General features: G+C 37.0%; 8 protein-coding genes across 8 annotated transcripts; 3 read left to right on the forward strand and 5 right to left on the reverse strand.

Annotated features, from left to right (window-relative positions):
- Window positions 1–7: 7 nt before the first annotated feature.
- Window positions 8–772, reverse strand: AC631_03153 (uncharacterized protein; the record flags this gene model as incomplete). The annotated part of the gene is made up of 1 exon (XM_015611982.1): window positions 8–772. One exon carries the CDS (start codon window positions 770–772, stop codon window positions 8–10), a length of 765 nt encoding a protein of 254 aa, XP_015467187.1.
- A 106-nt stretch (window positions 773–878) lies between these two features.
- AC631_03154 (uncharacterized protein) lies at window positions 879–1,853 on the forward strand (the record flags this gene model as incomplete). Its single annotated transcript, XM_015611983.1, has 1 exon — window positions 879–1,853. The coding sequence occupies one exon, from the start codon at window positions 879–881 to the stop codon at window positions 1,851–1,853; it is 975 nt and encodes a 324-aa protein (XP_015467188.1).
- A 197-nt stretch (window positions 1,854–2,050) lies between these two features.
- On the reverse strand, window positions 2,051–3,253 carry AC631_03155 (S8 family peptidase; the record flags this gene model as incomplete). Its single annotated transcript, XM_015611984.1, has 1 exon — window positions 2,051–3,253. The coding sequence occupies one exon, from the start codon at window positions 3,251–3,253 to the stop codon at window positions 2,051–2,053; it is 1,203 nt and encodes a 400-aa protein (XP_015467189.1).
- Window positions 3,254–3,465: 212 nt separating this feature from the next.
- Window positions 3,466–7,839, reverse strand: ACC1 (acetyl-CoA carboxylase; the record flags this gene model as incomplete). The annotated part of the gene is made up of 1 exon (XM_015611985.1): window positions 3,466–7,839. One exon carries the CDS (start codon window positions 7,837–7,839, stop codon window positions 3,466–3,468), a length of 4,374 nt encoding a protein of 1,457 aa, XP_015467190.1.
- Window positions 7,840–7,922: 83 nt separating this feature from the next.
- AC631_03157 (uncharacterized protein) lies at window positions 7,923–10,139 on the reverse strand (the record flags this gene model as incomplete). Its single annotated transcript, XM_015611986.1, has 1 exon — window positions 7,923–10,139. One exon carries the CDS (start codon window positions 10,137–10,139, stop codon window positions 7,923–7,925), a length of 2,217 nt encoding a protein of 738 aa, XP_015467191.1.
- A 1,982-nt stretch (window positions 10,140–12,121) lies between these two features.
- Window positions 12,122–12,751, forward strand: TIM23 (protein transporter; the record flags this gene model as incomplete). The annotated part of the gene is made up of 1 exon (XM_015611987.1): window positions 12,122–12,751. The coding sequence occupies one exon, from the start codon at window positions 12,122–12,124 to the stop codon at window positions 12,749–12,751; it is 630 nt and encodes a 209-aa protein (XP_015467192.1).
- A 334-nt stretch (window positions 12,752–13,085) lies between these two features.
- Window positions 13,086–13,850, reverse strand: SMM1 (Smm1p; the record flags this gene model as incomplete). The annotated part of the gene is made up of 1 exon (XM_015611988.1): window positions 13,086–13,850. One exon carries the CDS (start codon window positions 13,848–13,850, stop codon window positions 13,086–13,088), a length of 765 nt encoding a protein of 254 aa, XP_015467193.1.
- Window positions 13,851–15,372: 1,522 nt separating this feature from the next.
- AC631_03160 (uncharacterized protein) lies at window positions 15,373–16,416 on the forward strand (the record flags this gene model as incomplete). Its single annotated transcript, XM_015611989.1, has 1 exon — window positions 15,373–16,416. One exon carries the CDS (start codon window positions 15,373–15,375, stop codon window positions 16,414–16,416), a length of 1,044 nt encoding a protein of 347 aa, XP_015467194.1.
- Window positions 16,417–17,491: the final 1,075 nt, after the last annotated feature.

Genomic DNA, 17,491 nt, shown 5'->3' on the forward strand with positions numbered 1-17,491 from the left:
AGCCGTGTCATACATTCGAGACATGAAAGAGAAAAATAATACGTACAGATAATAAGTGTAGTACTCTTCCGCCTGCTGCTGTTTCGCCATCATCGTCACAATCTTGATATTGAATTCCGTTTTCTTTCTTAATTCTCCAACTACTGATATTGTGAGCGGCTTTGGCAATCTTTTTATCCGTCACTAAAAGATCTAAGTACTCTACCGCTTCATCAACTGAATTCACCTTCCGTGCGTAGCCGATGAATGTAGATCCTCTATCTATTATCGGATCTGATTGAATCCACCCTTTTAAAGGATCTATTATGACTGTCTTAGAATTTGATTGCGAAGATAGACTTTTAATTGTTTGATTATTATTATTATCAAGTTCGTTCTTTTCTTCCGTACTAACTTCAGAGATTTTTAATTCACCCATATCTTTCTGCAAATCATTTTCTACTTCTTTGCCTATGTACTTCTCAAGAATAGCCTCCAACTCAGTAAATAATTCAAATATACAGACTTCTCCCTTACGAAATATGTTTGAAAGTGTTTCCTTAACTTGAGTTTCTAAATAGTTGGTATCCGTGTATATTCTTGTATTGTTATTAAGTATCTGGATAACATTGGGTATTTCATCGGGGTAGCTCTCCAGAAAGCTCATTTGAATTTCCAAACCATCATGTTGTGGGATTTTCAAATTATAGATCTGAGGTGCAACTTCAGAAGTAGAGTCGGGATAAATTGCATCAATGGCACTAATCTCGTCATGTAGTTCTTCGACTGTCATATATATGTGTGTATTTTTATGAAAATATTCAAATCAAGCTTATGCCAAAAAAATATTTGGATGGAAATCGCATCTAAATAATAGGAAGACTATTATCACCAATAAAATGCCAACAGCTGACGAATTGAAGGTGCAAGGAAACAAAGCTTTCGCAAATAAAGAGTTCAAAAAGGCAGCAAAAATATATAGGGATGCCATTAAATTAGATTCAACAAATCCTGTCTTATACTCTAATCGGGCACTTTGTTTCATCAAAGAACAAGATTGGGATCGAGCTTTAAGAGATTGTAAAGATGGGTTATCGCATAATCCTAACCTTAATACTAGAGTCAAACTAATTTATAGACAAGGGATCGTCCTTAAGAATCTCAGCGATACACCTAATGCCTTTAAATGCTTTAGTGAGGTGGTGAATCTTGATCCACAGAATACAGCTGCTATAGATGAATTGAAAACCATCGAAAATTCTCCCAATAAAAAGTTGAAATTACAGTCGGGTTCGTCTATTGCAATACCAATCAAAGAAGTTAATAACCTACCGGAAGAATTTCTGGTATTGTTAAATGCAAAAGCTGAAAGACGTAATGAATTAATTCCCCCTAAACCTACAGAACGATTGAATAACGAAATTAACGAATTATTTGGTCATAAGCCAATAGTAAATAATAATTCTGAGAAGTCAAATCCTAAATTGTCTAATTCCTCTTCTTTTTCGGACATGCCAACCATGCAAGTTTTGTCAATGTTGAATACATTACCTAAAAACCAGAAAATCGGTGCATATAAATATATCACCACCTTAACTCCTGAATATTATAACGATGTCTTTGAATCTACTGGAATCGATTCGGAATTCTTAATATTCTTTATAGAAGCAGCAGCCTATGTTTCGACTCATAATGCTATAAATAAGTGGGAAACAACAATCTATGATTTAATATCAACATTTTCAAAATTACGTCGATACCAATTGTCTTTGCTGTTTTGTAATACGAATCATATTGATGAAATAATTAATAATGTGAATAAATTAGGTGATAATACGCTATTAGAAACCTACAAATCGCTATTAGTGATTTAAATATCTAGGCACTCGGTATGTTGCCTTTGCATTTTCAAAAAATTCAGCTAGTGTGTTTAAATAATTTCCTGAAGTATAAGCTCTTATTTTATTACTTGATTAAGAGATAGAAAGGATTTATGCCTTAGAGGCTAATTGACAGCTAAAAATTAACTGTATAAATAGTTGAACAATAAATATATCTATACCTTTATATATTACTCTTCTGCTTCTGAGTCTGATTCAGCATCTGAATCTGAATCTTGGAACACTTGATTGTAGGCTATCCTATTGGGGGTTTTTCTCCGCAAGAACATTGATGCTTTATTGATTTTATGCTTAGATGCCATCTCAATTATATGGTCCTTTATATCGTAAGGTGAAATTCCTTTACTCAATAAGTTTGATACTAGTCCAGTAACTATTGGAGCCGACATCGATGTGCCTGAAAGCACCTGCGGATAACGGTGGTCTTTAGTGTTAACGCTTTCTACAAATGTTCCACTTGCAAATACATCAACACACTCTCCCCAGTTAGAAAATGTTGCTAATCCATCCGTTTTATCATCTATAGCTCCTACTGTAATAGCAGATGATGCACTAGCTGGGCTTGTAATGCATGCATTAATATTGGAATTTCCCGCTGCTACCACCATCACCAAACCTGTATCAAAGGCTGCATCAACGGCTCTGTTTAAAACTGCATTTTTCGTTGCTCCCAAAGAAAGATTGGCAACGCCAGGCTTTCCACTGATTTTTCTGTGGTTGACTGCAAATTCAATCGCTGCTATTATAGTACTCAATGAGCCAGCGCCACTCTTGTCCAAAGCTTTAATTTCAATAATGTTAACATCTTTAGATACACCGTATGATTTGGATCCTATAATTCCAGATACATGCGTTCCATGACCATTTGTGTCCCCAAATCCTTCTTTGGTGAAATCCTTGCCTTTGGAGGCCCTTCCTTGAAACTCGGGGTGATCAATCATAACTCCCGAATCAAGCACATAAGCATTCACCCCATTACCTGTACAAGATGTATCGTAATAATAGCTAAATTTGTTTCCCGTTAGCTTTTCCTTTTGGGATAGTCTAGCTAAATGTCTGGGGGAATTTGTTTGAACGCCTACATCGAAAGCGTTTATGATTATATCAGGCGTTAAATCAGCGACCAAAGGACATTTTTTTAATCTATCTAATACAGCCTTAGAAAAATCACCCGAGAAACCTGTAAAGTTTCCTATTGCAAAGGAGTTGTTAATTAAAGCTTTCACTCTTTGACTCAGAGGATAATTGACGTCATATTTAAAAAATGTATCTAATGTTTCGGTTGATTTTAACGAAACAAGGTAAGGAACAGCTGCAATAAATATCGAGTTGTAACATAAGGCGACAAAGAAAAAGTACTTTACTAGAAGCATACTTTAAATGAAATACAAAAGAACAGCCATATACTTAGTTACTCGTGTAGAGTTAGTATGAATTGGTTATGTGGAAAGGATGCAAAAAATTGTTTGTGCAACTTTATGCGGCATTGCGGCATCTACATAATGTTTCAAAAGCTTATATACATTAAATTATAACAAAACAAATAAAATTCTAGTTTACTTTACTAAAAATCAATATTAAATATCTATTTTAAAGATGCAGCAAATTGGGCTCTTTGGTCCTCCGGAAGGTTAGATAAGAAATCTTTGATAACAGAGACCGAGCTTTCTGGGTCCTCCTTCAAGATATCAACTAAGTTTTGACGAGCCGATTCGTGTTTCAATTCGTCAATTCTCTTCTGTAACTTAGAGTGGTTTTGCTCAATCCAGTTGCTTACTGCCATATCGTCTTCGTAGTCAACTGTTGGCATCCAACTCTTTAATCTGGCAACCTTTTCTAATTTGTTGTCTGATTTGATCTGTTCACCAATAAGTTTCAATAAGTATTCTTCGTTCAAACGACGACGTAAACGCCAGAAGAATGTACGACGAGCTTCTGGCCAGTTAATTTCTTTTCTAATGACTCCCTTGGCCAACATACGACCCGATCTATCGTGGAGATCAGCAAATTGAACTGAAATCTGCGCATAAATAGGTAATAATGCTTTCTCACGAGTAGTTAACTTGGCGGAGACTTGTGCGTGTTCTTCTGGTGACAACTTACTTTCGTTTAATTGCTTTTTCAAATCTCTGTAAGTTGGGTCTAATCTTTCGATAGTGGATAATAATTTGTCACGTCTATACTTGATACCAACCATTCCTTCAGGTTCTAAAACACCAGCTCTAGAGTTAACATCCGCATACATTTCCATCATATCCGCATTAATAGTTGGGTCAACAACAACCCATGAACCACCTCTTAATTCACCATTTGGTGGAATATAAGTGAAAATTGGTTGCTTGAAGTCAACTAACGCATCAACAATGAAAGAACCATACTTAAGAACTTCATTAAACATATCACGTTGACCACCAGAGAAACCTCTCCAGTTAGCTAAAATCATCAAAGGTAATTGTTCACCGTGGTTGAAATCATTGATAGCTTGTGCGGTCTTGAAGGCAGAGTTTGGATACCAAACTTGACCTGCTTCTTGAATCATCACTTCAGTAGAATCTGGATTAGCAGGATCAGCAGGTAATAAGTTGTCCACAGTTCTAGTTTCGACACCAATGACACCGATTGGAATACCACCAAGACGAGCTCTACCAACTACAACACCCTTTGCCCAGCCGGATAACGTTTCTTGGAAAGAGTTCTTATCAAATAAACCAGATTCAAAATCACCATTATCTAACTGTTTACCTTCAATCATCCAGCGAACATCATAAGGTTCATCCTTAGGTGGAATATATTCAATTTCTCTGTCCCAACTGTCTTCGCTTTCCAAAATTGGAATTGGCATATCACGCTTAGCTGGAACGTATGACATCCATTCCATAATCTTTTCAACACCAGCCAAATCATCCGAGGCAGTGAGATGGGAAACACCATTACGGTACATAATTTGAGTACCACCTAATTGCAAGTTAGAAGAGTAAACATCTCTACCTAATAACTTGTTGATGGCAGGAGCCCCAGTCAAAATGATTGGTTGACCTTCAACTTGAATAGCTCTTTGACCCAATCTAACCAAGTAAGCACCGATACCAACAGATCTACATGTGACTAAGGTAATAGTAAAGATATCCTTGTAGGCTCTTGATGTACTACCAGCAATCAAACCTGATCCCTTAAGACATTCAACACCCAAACCATCTTCTTCACCAACAATCGATTTGATAACATATCTTTCTTGGCCGTCTTCAACAATTCTCTCGGTGACAATCGTGTTTGATTTCCCAGCTTCATCAATGCTCTTTTTATCCTCAGGACTCAAATATAAGTATCTAAATCCTTTGTCAGGAGAACCTTCAACGTTCCAAGCAACATTAAAAAGTGGGACTAACTCATCAGCAATACCAATTCTAGCCCCAGAGTTAGCTGAAAGATAAATTCTTGGAATTCCTAATTTCCTAGCTAATTGGGTACACTTATTGAAGAATTCATCTTCTTCTGGTCCAAATGAACCAATTTTATGGGTAATATCATTGGCAACAATAACAAATTGACGGCCACGAGGATATTCAGGGGTTTTAGCAGTCACCTTAAATCCAACCATACCAATCTTGTTACTACCTGGATCACGCTCTACTGCAGTCAAGTCACCATTATCATCTGAAATCAATTCTAAAGAAGTAAAAATATCCTTTGGAACTTTCTCTTTTGGATGATTTTTCCATTGCGAAAGAGTAGCTTGACGGAATAATTCAGGGAAATCATAGACGTAGGTAGTACCCATATTATGAGCCTTGTAACGCTTTGGTTGCAATGATTCTTTTGCCGGGTATGGCGTGGAAATTGTTCTCAAGTGCATGGAACCAGGGGAACCAATTGATTTGAAAACCCATTCACCCTTCGTGTTCTTAACTTCCATATATAACTCGGATTTGACAACATAACCTGACACATTAGTGATAATAGCACGTAATGGGAACGAATTACCAGTGTTTGGATCAGTACATACAATTCTAATTTCAGCTCCAGTGACACGTAATCTCCACAATCTTCTACCGAATCTCTCTAAGAATGACCCGAAAGCAGCTTCAACCTCCTCAGGTAAAACATTAAACACTGCAGAGAAATTGATGAAGATATGGTTAAGATCAGAATTAGAAGTATCAATAACTTCAAGTGCATCCAAAATGCTTGACATTAAGCGATTAGATTCGGCGATTAAATATTCACTAATACTTATATCGTTACGAATAACACCTGTTCTAATGATACCTCTTGTAAAGAATCTCTTGTCAGATGGTGAGTTTTTACCAACCGCTTCGTAAACATGAATATTTCTGTTGTCAGTGAATATTGGCTTGATCTCGAAGTTATCTAATCTTCCCAATTCCAATTGGAATGCCAATGCAGGCTCAATGTGACGGATAACCTTGTTTTCAATATAATCAGGAGCACTGAAAGTGAAGTATTTAGGATAAACACCAATCTTATTAGCAAAAACAAAAGTGATACGACGAATAGAAGCAGATTTGAGGTCTTCCTTGAATTCATCAAGAATTTCATGAACTCTGGCCAATACTTCCTCTTCACTATTGTAACCATCAATATTGGTCACAATGATGTTGAAAACATTCAAATAAGACGCCTTAGAATCTTCCGACTCTTTGGCTTTGAATGAGATTCCATCGGAAGGTTGGATCTTTTCTATCGCAGCAGTAAGCATTTCATCCACATCGTCGATATGTCTACAAGGAACTAATACACCAACTCTTGTCTTTTGTTCCTTGTTTTGATCGACAACGAAGGACAAATCAGAAACAGATGCAGCACGGTTCATAGCAGGTTGATCTGGATTCTGAACATGTTGAACAGCGGTCAACTGAGATGTATTAAGACTTGGCAATTGGAATTTCCACTCAATAATTGGTAATTTATCATGGAAATCATAAGTAATAGGACCCAAGGAGTATGCTCTATATGAACGGCGAACATAAACTTCTGCAGCCGCGATAGAAACCCATTCATCTTGATTGACTAAAAATTGAGGCAAAACATCGAATACGGTGTGCTTGGAGTCAACAACTTCACGAATGATATCCAATCTTGGAGTACGGTGGTTAGCGTAAATCTCACCATACGAAGTTTGAAGAACTGATGATCTCAAAATGTGTTCTAATTGGTCTGATCTCTCTTGGATTGATGGCAAAGAGCATTGAATCAACATTTCCCTTGCCTTCAAAGCGACCTTAGCGGCACCTCTAGTTTCTAATTCAACAATGTCTTTCAATGCTTTTCTAATTCCATTAGCAATGTTGGAGGAAGATTGCAATAATGGTTGGTATTCATCTAAAATAGCCAAAATTAAATTGTTCTTCGAGCTGACTCTCGAGTGAGATAAAACAATACCAATAACTTTATTTAAATCAGCTTTATTCTCGTCTCTCAATTTCAAAACAACATCATCTTCACGGACATTAGTACCTGAGAATAGGCTTTCAATTTCATAGTATTCGTTAATCAACTTAGAGAAAAATTCATATTCATGTTCAACAAGACCGTTAGCGTATCTAGTAGCGATATCAATTAATGGTTTAACCACATCATGAACGCTTGGATCAGTTGATGGATCGGAAGTGAACTTTTGAATCTGCTTCAAAATTTGACGAGCTGGGAATTCAGCACTTCTCGACTGGTTCCTTTCAATCAACGCTGACAATGCTTCATCTAACTTAATTGGTAATCTCGAGTGTAATGCAGAGGCTTGCTGATTCCATTCTGAATATGGTAAATCTTTACTTTTCAAGATTTCAATCAAACTTTTCAAAGTTGAATTCATGATAACTTGATTGTCGAACCCAGCTAATATATTTCTTAAAATACTAGTGTAATATTGGAAAGCATGTGCCGACTTGGTACCTCTGACGACAGGGTCACCTAATGAAGGTAACGTACCTTCGTATGGCATGGCATGTTTAACCTTCGAAGGGTCATCTAACTCTAAAATAGCCAAAATGTCACCAGCATTCACAGTTGAACCAGGTTGTTTAATTAATTGAACAACCCCGTTTCTTGGGCAATCAATGGCATACACATTTTCATGACTTCAACTTCTGCATAGACTTCACCGGCATTAATATGCTCACCACTTTCAATCAAGTACTTCACCAACTTACCTGGTGATGGTGTTCTTAATTGCGTTGGGTCATTTTCAACTTCCAATAAGCAAGTTTTACCATCCACAGATAACCTGGTAGCAGAAGGTTCTTCTTTCCAGTAAATAGAATGAGATTTACCGTCAATTGCACATAATAACCCACCATCAGACAAGGAACGGACACCAACAACTCCTCTTGTACCATTTAAGAATAACGTATAAGTATCATTAGATGATTTTGTGGCTGTAAATTTATATCTGTATCCTTCATATATAAATTCAACTGGATAAATAGTCCTTAACAAAGCTTTATTTGGAACTTGACCTTTTTCTAAAGATTGAATGTACTCTTTCTTATCTTCTTCAGATTGTATATGGGCTTTAGTTGCAGCACCACATACAACTGCAACAATTTGATCAGGTCTTTCGGATGTTAATTTCTTTGAAATTAATTCATCTAACCAACCAGTTGTGATGGTATTATCTTCAAAATCAGGAGTTTCTAATAATTTAATTAAATATTCCACGGTAGTTCTGAAATCACCTCTAATAGACAATTCTTTTAAGGCAACAACCATGTGCTTTCTTGAGGCAGAACGGTTTTCACCAAAAGCAAATATGTGACCGAACTGGGAGTCTGAGAAAGAATGGATAGAAGATTGATTACCAACCGAGAAATAACCCCAAACATTGGAAGACGATCTAAAGTTCAATTCATGTAAAGAACCTCCAGAAGGTTTGAACCCTTCACCTGGATCTTCTGAAGTAATACGACATGCAGTAGTGTGACCCTTTGGAACAGGACGACGCTGACTGACTAAAGAACTCTCGGTCTTAAATTCAAAATCGATTTCGGTGGATGTGTGTGGGTCCACGCCGTACAAAGTTCTAATATCCCTGATACGGTGCATTGGAATACCCATAGCAATTTGTAATTGTGCAGCTGGTAAATTTACTCCAGTAACCATTTCAGTGGTTGGATGTTCGACTTGTAATCTTGGATTCAATTCTAAGAAATAGAATTTGTCTTCACTGTGCGAATAAAGATATTCAACAGTACCAGCAGAAACGTAACCAACCAATTTACCCAATCTAACAGCAGCGTTTTCCATGGCGTGAAAGGTTTCTTTATTGGCAATAGTTACAGGAGCTTCTTCAATGATCTTTTGATGTCTTCTTTGCACTGAACAATCTCTTCCAAAAAGAGAAATATTGGTTCCGTATTGATCGGCTAACAATTGGACTTCCAAATGTCTAGCATCACCAGCTAACTTCATGATGAAGATTGGAGACCCTGGAATTTCGTTAGAAGCTTGCTTATATAAGGCAACGAAGTCCTTCTCGTTGTCGACTTTTCTAATACCTTTACCACCACCTCCTTCAGAGGCTTTAATCATGACTGGAAAACCAATTTCCTTTGCCTTAACGAGACCATCTTCTGGACCTGTGCAACAACCCTTGGCATAAACAGCATCAGAAACTGAAACCAAGTTAGTTTCTTCATCGACCTTAACGTCTCTAACACCAGTACCGGACCATGGAATACATGGAACATCTGCATGTTGGGCCACAATAGTGGAAGAAATCTTATCACCTAAAGATCTCATAGCAGATCCTGGAGGCCCTATAAACAAGATTCTCTTTGGGGATGCAGCCAACATTTCTGGTAATAATGGGTTTTCTGAAGCATGACCCCACCCGGCCCAGACAGCATGGACATTAGTTCTTTCAGCAATTTCCACAATCAATTCAACGTTGGCATAATTATTATTATTAGTTCCACCAGGAACTTCGATAAATTGGTCCGCCATACGAATATATTCCGCATTAGCTTCCAAATCTTCTGGAGTAGCCATCACGGTGAATTGAATGGCTCTTTCGTTGCCGAAGGTCTCATAGGCCCATTTTCTGACTGATCTGATCTCTTTAACGGCAGCAATACCGTTGTTTGCAATTAAAACTCTGGAAATCACAGTGTGACCTTCGTGCGATCTTACGAAATCTGTAACCTTACCGGGTTCTGCGGTCTCCACCGAATTCAATCCTCTAAAGTGGTCGGCCAATTTCTGATGCATTTGAGAGTAATTTTTTACTTCTGTTACGTCAGACATCCTATATTTATTATCAAGGGTATTCTTTAGTTTGTTATTGTTGGTGTCGTTATTAGTAGCGTAAACACTGTTGTAGTTGATGTATCTATTAAGTCGTTTAACTGGAATATACTTTAATATTCTATATTGATGACGTAAATTAAAATTTGGGACTAGTAACCTGTTGAATGAAATGTTAGTTGTGAGCTTCTTAAATTTGGCAAAAATGGCGTTCATACAATGACCCAATCAATTCTGAAGTATAACAGCCTCTAGATACTCAAATATAATATCTTCGTTGTCACAACGTCCAAAGGCTAAATAGTACTTATTTTCTGTTCATAAATTCCATTTTTTGGGTATTCGCGGCTGCGCGATGAATTGGAAATCGGATCAATTGGGTCTAGCGTCTACTGCCAACTGTAGACGCTATATACTATGTGCTCTCTTTCATTTAAATAAACAACATACCTTGTAGCTAATATATTTGGAGGTTAATAAATACAATTGAAAGTTTTGAATCAAATTTCAATTGGTCAGAATCAAGTTATTAATTCTTTTCTGCTTGTAACTGTAAATCAAAACCTGACAGTTAAATTTAACAGTGAATTTATAGTACGGGTTGCAGTAGTTCTATTAGTCTAGAACAACAATGTTTTAAATATATATTATAATATAATTACAATGTCCAAAAAGAATCAAAAAATTTGGATAATAGTTCCATTATATAAATATTTTTCCACCATAGATACCAGGTAGTCTGAACCAACAAATACAACTAGAAGACAATTCGCAGCCTAGTGAGTCCCGGTGGCCACACGACGCCTCTAGAGTGATGGTCTTTAGTACTACAGGTGTACCGATGTATGCGCAATACAATCCCAACATTTTGCCGATCGCCCAGTAAACTAAGGCCCTGTGTTGGCCCAAAATATGCGCATTAATTGACGTAGTTGATCTAGTCGTATAAGAGATTAAGTAATAGGCGTTATTGGACAAAGAACATAGAGATATCGGAAAGGCACTAACTATCCGCGAGTACAGGCATAGAGTTAGAGATTTATGTAGGCTTAACGGCTTTGATAATACCCATTATCATATTCTGTATACGCTCTGTTCGTTTTTTTATCATATAATGTACTTGTAGACTTATTGTAGCAATATGAAATGGAAGTTATAAGACCATACTGAATTTAGAAAGATGTTGCGAATATGAGAGACTAGGTAATGCAAAAGAGTTGAGACTATGTGTTATTTTATTCAAGATGAGCTTTTCGCAAAACCGTTGGATTGCAAATGGATTGCGAAGTTCGCATTAAATACCACACTAGTTTGTTAGTGTGGGATGCGTGTGTGTTAATTAGAATCAGGTATCAGAATATTTTCATTACTGATTTGGGAAAGGAATAGTACCAGACTAATTAAATGCTTCCACAACTTAGCCTTTATGACAAATTATGCTACCATAGAAAAATGGACAATCCTAGAGTCTGTTGAAAGAAGCTATTCTACACTTTCCATTTTGTCGATACAATATGCTTTGATTTGAGTGATGTATGTAGCATATTTTAGAACCAACACAAAGTATTTTAGTTTTTACATTTTTTGTACAGTTTATCAGGAAAGATGTAAAATCAGAACAAAATACAGCAATAGAGTAAACACTTTTGGGACTTGATGATGCAAAAATCAGAAATGCCAATCACAAAATAATTATTTGATGTACGTAACCATTTCTAATCAATAATTCAATCTCCAAGTCAGATACCAAAAACTAGGTATATGGTTGCAAAAGGTCCCAAGGAAGCCGATCCGCAAAACATCGCGGTTCGATCCCCAGTGAAGCGATAGGAATAAAGAAAAAAGAATTTTAAAATCAATCCGGGTAACAATATGACAAAAAAGATGAAAATTATTACCGGCGAAGATTGAAAAATTACTATAGTGTGGCCAAATCTATTCATAGGTAAATTAGAATAGAAAAATAACAATATATATATAAGATGTCTTGGTTATTTGGAGGTAAAACCGAAGAACAGAAAAAAGAAGCCGAATTAAAAAATTCGTTGGGATTTGATCCAGCACAAGTGTCTGATGTATCATCTATTTTACAAGCACCAGGTGTTTTAGATTCGTCCAGATTACATCCATTAGCGGGATTGGAAAAGGGAGTTGAGTACTTAGACTTGGAAGAAGAACAATTAAATGATATCGAAGGTGCCAAGGGTTTAATTCCTTCCAGGAGTTGGACAGATGATTTGTGTTACGGTACCGGTGCGGTATACTTGATGGGTTTAGGTGTTGGTGGAGCCTACGGTTTTCAAGAAGGTATCAAAAATTTACCAAAGAACGCCTCCTCCAAGTTACAATTAAACACTGTTTTGAATCACATTACTAAAAGAGGTCCATTTTTGGGTAACTCTGCCGGTGTTTTGGCTTTAACTTACAACTTGATTGATTCAACATTAGATGCTGTTAGAGGTAAACATGACGACATCAATTCCATAGTTGCTGGTGGTTTAGCTGGTGCTCTTTTCAGAAGTAGTGCTGGAATTAGACCAATGGGTTATTCTACAGCTTTAATGGCTGGAGCTGCAGGTGCTTGGTGTGGTATTAAGCGTCTTTTGGCATAATAATGTTAATAGGAGGCTATTAAGCGCAAAACTTGCATTGCATTTTAATGAGGATATCTTCAAAGCGCACAAGCGGGAGAATGTCAATTAACAAAAATCTGGAAAAGTAAATTCTTCAAGAGTGAGAACAGTTAGAATAGTATGATTTAAAGAAGAGCTCAAATTTGTATTTTAATTCCTGGAGGGGGTTAGTATTTCACTGCTATATCACTGTTTATATTTTTTTTATAATTTATTTGCTTGAACCCACAAGCTGTATATAGATAAAAAGGGTGTTAATGAACTGTTACTATATCGTATACCGTATTATATTGAGAGTAGTCTATAAATTCTATTATACAGTGACAGCTACTGTTTTCTGTTTCTTATCAATTTTTTCGTTATCATTAATCTTATTCTCATGTTCTAACTTGCGTTTGTTTTGTATTTCATATCGGTAACTCTCGAAATCTGAAGGGTTTATCAATACATCTTTTTGCATATATTTCATCATAATCTTATTTCCCTCTTCACCTATTGTTTCGGCAATTTCAAATAATTCTTTGTGTGTTTTGGCCTGACAGAACTTCTGATAGAACTTGGATTTACCAGGAACCTGGTTGAGCATTATATATTTTGTATTCCCCGGATAATTATCCATTTCTTGTGCGATTTTGATAAATTCAGGTACGACTTGATTCCAAGGCAAAGGGGTTGCTGCAAAAACAGTTGGATTAGATTCTGCGCTTTCTGCAATCATGCCCCCTACTTTATTACCGTACTTCTGTTGCAATATGCTAAATTCCCGACGATTACGTATAGATCCATTAATTATAAAGCTTACATTATTGGAGTGAACAGTTTCTATGATGGCCGGTAAAAAGTCTCTTATGGGTGCGTCTCTATTTCTCATTCTGGGGGTACGGCAGTGCAACGTTAAGTTTGAGATTCCTGTTTTGCACAATCTATCAATAAGTGCCAATGAAGGCACCGCATCTGCATCATCAAGAAGTCTAATTTTAGCACTAATCGGAATATTATACACTTTTCCCACTTGGTTCACCAAATTTTCCAAAATCAGCACAAGCAAATCTGGGGTAGATAACAACGCTGCCCCCATCCCTGAATGGGTAGAGAATGGCTTAGGGCACCCACAATTCAAGTCGATACCATCCACGTCTTGTGCCACTACCTTAGCAGCCTGTACTGCCAACTCGGCGTCAGCCGACCCGATTTGGAATATGAGCTTTCCCCGTTCTTTCTCTGGACATGTCCTAAAAACAAGCTTTTTATTTGGATCCAAAAATCCACGGTACCCAAATCATCGTTCTGTACCCTTTGGCACTTTATGAGCTTCTTATCAACAATTTCGGGAGTCCACACAAGATCGGCTCCATATCTCAACGCCATAAGTCTTGTCGGAATCTCTCCACTTCTCACCATCGGCGCAAGTGCTAGTTTACCTCCGTATTCAATCATCGTTTTTTTGAAAGGTACTATGTTTGATATCGCAGTCTTGATAAGCCTTAGTACCATTCCCTGTAACAGAACTCAAACTTCTTCTGCTGCCTAATCGAACACTCTAGAGTGATGATGAGGCAGAAAAATTCGCTTACAATCACGTGTAAGATTTATCTTATTGGCGAGGCTTGAAATCGAACTCGAGATGCCGATCCCCCAAATATCCTCAGGTCGAGGCTGCAGACCTTCCCGGCAATACGGACTTATTCATGCACCAGTGGAACTACCACCACGGCAGTTGTGCGCGGTCAGAAATATAACCGGCCGTCTGCGCTACATTGCATTCCCAATGTTACTCGCATGACCGAGTAAAATTCAGTACTTGGCAGTTACGCTGGGTGTCACTATCTTGGGTATTTCGATGACACTAATTATGCTTCTGTAATCGAATTATTGCGATTGGGTATTATTACGATCTCCATGACCGGTTTTCTATGCATACTAACAACGAATGCCACATCTTACTAGTTAACTGCTAGATATGTCTGGAGTCACAATCACAGGTCAATTGACTTATATCATGTGAAACAACTGATCGTATGAAACTATAATGGCACCAAAGTATCGAATTGCAATTGACAAGAATTGAAGTCTTCACTGCAAACAAACAATAGTTCACTATACGGTTGTGTTCGTAAATAGAAAAAGAGCCAATAGAAAGCGCCGAATAAAACAGAAATGGTAGAGAAGCACGAATATGAAAAAATGATTCTTTTCTGTCCGAAGGTCACTGGGGTTTATGCAGTGACGCAGATCCGATAACAGAATGCGATCTTGATTTATGAGAGATACAACAAGGCCACGACAAAACGGATGCCATAGCTGGAATCCTCGTGTTTACTAGCATCAGTAAGAGGCCCATTGATTTCCAGTTGTCTATAGCAAAAAGCCAATTGATGGTGTAATAAGATCGATATCCTTCTGATGCGTTTCTTTTTAATCATGCATACAATTTTTTTTCGCAAAAAAAAAAAAAAGAAAAAAAAAAATTTGCATCCTATCTAAATAGTCATCCTCTATAAATAAATAAATAAATATACTTGCAATTGCAATGACTAAATTTTGATAACTTTTTTGGAGGTTAATTATAAATTGGGTATTTTACACTTATTAATTAGAATATGTCAGTTATGTATCACCCATTAGCAAGGACTATCAATCAGAGAGGGGATTCTGGATGCTTGACCCCAAACAACCAGATAGAGGTTGAAGCAAACTCACCCACAATTAGTAAGCAAGAGAACTTTTATAAACCAAGCAGCAGCAATACTACTACTTCAAGTACCAGTGGAGGTAGTACGATTTTGAGTCCTCCATTGTCGCCGTATCAGAGGAATAGCACCACTACCAATGATACCATTGAGGAGAACGGTACCGCACAAGGTGGTGCATTGACCAAGAACTACGTTTTGAGTTCGAGTCCATTCAAGATTGAAAACTACAAGAAGTACGAATTGAAGGTAAATGCATGGAACGGGCTTGACTCTAATTACAAGGCAAAACAATTCAAGTTTCTTGAGCAGTATTCAATCATTTCTGCAAGAGAAAAGTCACAGCCACAGCCTACTAGAAGAATAGCGAGCCGCAAGAGGGAGTTTAATTCAGATAGTGATTCTGATTTTACCAACACAGAGAGAGTGCGGACAAGAAGAATAGCTAAGGAAAGTTCTGTGATTGGAAGTGGTGTTTCGGATATTGAGTCTTCGAGGGCTAATTCACAATCACCATCACCAAGAAAGAAGAAGGCCAGAAAGGAAGCTTCGTATACTGGTTCTCCATTGGCAATTCAACAAGCATCATTCATAGACGAGAACATCCCTGACTATTCTCCGGAAGTTTCGACTTTACCTAAGGGTAATAACAGAAGCTTGAAGGTCGAGTGGAAGGGACAGCCAATGGACTTAAGAAACGATCCTAACGCAGACAAATTGCATCCTGCAGAAGTTTTATTGGCATCGACATTGAGGTTACCATGCAATGTGTATCTTGATTCGAAGAGAAGGTTATTTTTCGAAAAGGTCAATCGTATGAAGAGTGGCATGCAATTCAGACGTACTGATGCACAGAAGGCATGTAGGATTGATGTCAACAAGGCCAGTAGACTATTTGCAGCCTTCGAAAAGGTCGGTTGGTTAAACGACGTTCATTTCACGAAATATTTGTAAGATGTATGATATTTCCACTAATTATTTATACAAGAAAAGATAAAAGACAAAAAAATACAGTGCATTGGGTATGGATAATAGGTATAAGTGAGATTTATTTTTGTACATATAAGGTTGGGTTTTAATTTAATTTTTTATAGGGTTTATTATGTTTACGTGTGAGAAATGGTTATTTATTAGAAATATAATGTAATATTGAAAAATGAGTGTAGTCAGGATATCTTTATGTCTTATCTTCGAAGTCTAGAACTTCTTAAATAAGGGCTTGATTGCCAATTCTCTTGGTTATCGAATCATAACTCTTCATTGTTCTGAAATACCACAAATGAGCCATTGATAAAATCAAAGGTCGGCTAAACAATTCGCGCCAATTGTTCTATACGTCACTGTAGGGAAAACTCACCTCTTAACCTCTGGCCCAGTGCCCTATGCATATATCAAAACTCAATAAACCAAGCTCCTAATTTTCTTATTACGAAAAGCCCTTATCAAAATGCCTCCTTATCAAAATGCCGCAATAAAAAAAAGCACCCCATATCGCACGGATTGAAGTAACTCTTTAAACTCAGCTGATATTATTCTGAGTACCTCTAATTTGATTGTGAGTGTAGTATATGATAGTACAACCTATATTATGTATCATTCAATAGAAATACATGACACATGATTCTAACTTTGTAACATCTTTGTAGCTCAATATGTACAGAGGACCCTTTCTTCCGAATTACTTTTACAGAATTTACTACACCAATAATACTTTTTAACTATCAAAATTTATATTTCTGCTAGCATACGGATCAAGCGATGCCGTGTGAATAAAAAAATCTACTAATTTACCTCGTGAAAATGTATGTTCGTATTTGCCTTAGTCAATGCTGGTTATCTCCACCTAGGGAATTCTACATAATAGAAGTTACACAAAAGCCGCACAAACCAGTATTTTTCACAAATCGCAATTAATACCCTTAATATATCAAAAAAATGGACATAACTGATGAAGAAATTTCAAGTATAACTTTCTTCTTATATTGAATATTATATCATAATTTGGATTCATTGATACTATTACTTCAAA

This window comes from Debaryomyces fabryi, assembly GCF_001447935.2.
Source record: "Debaryomyces fabryi strain CBS 789 chromosome Unknown contig00064, whole genome shotgun sequence".
In the NCBI taxonomy this organism is placed as follows: Eukaryota; Fungi; Ascomycota; class Pichiomycetes; order Serinales; family Debaryomycetaceae; genus Debaryomyces; species Debaryomyces fabryi.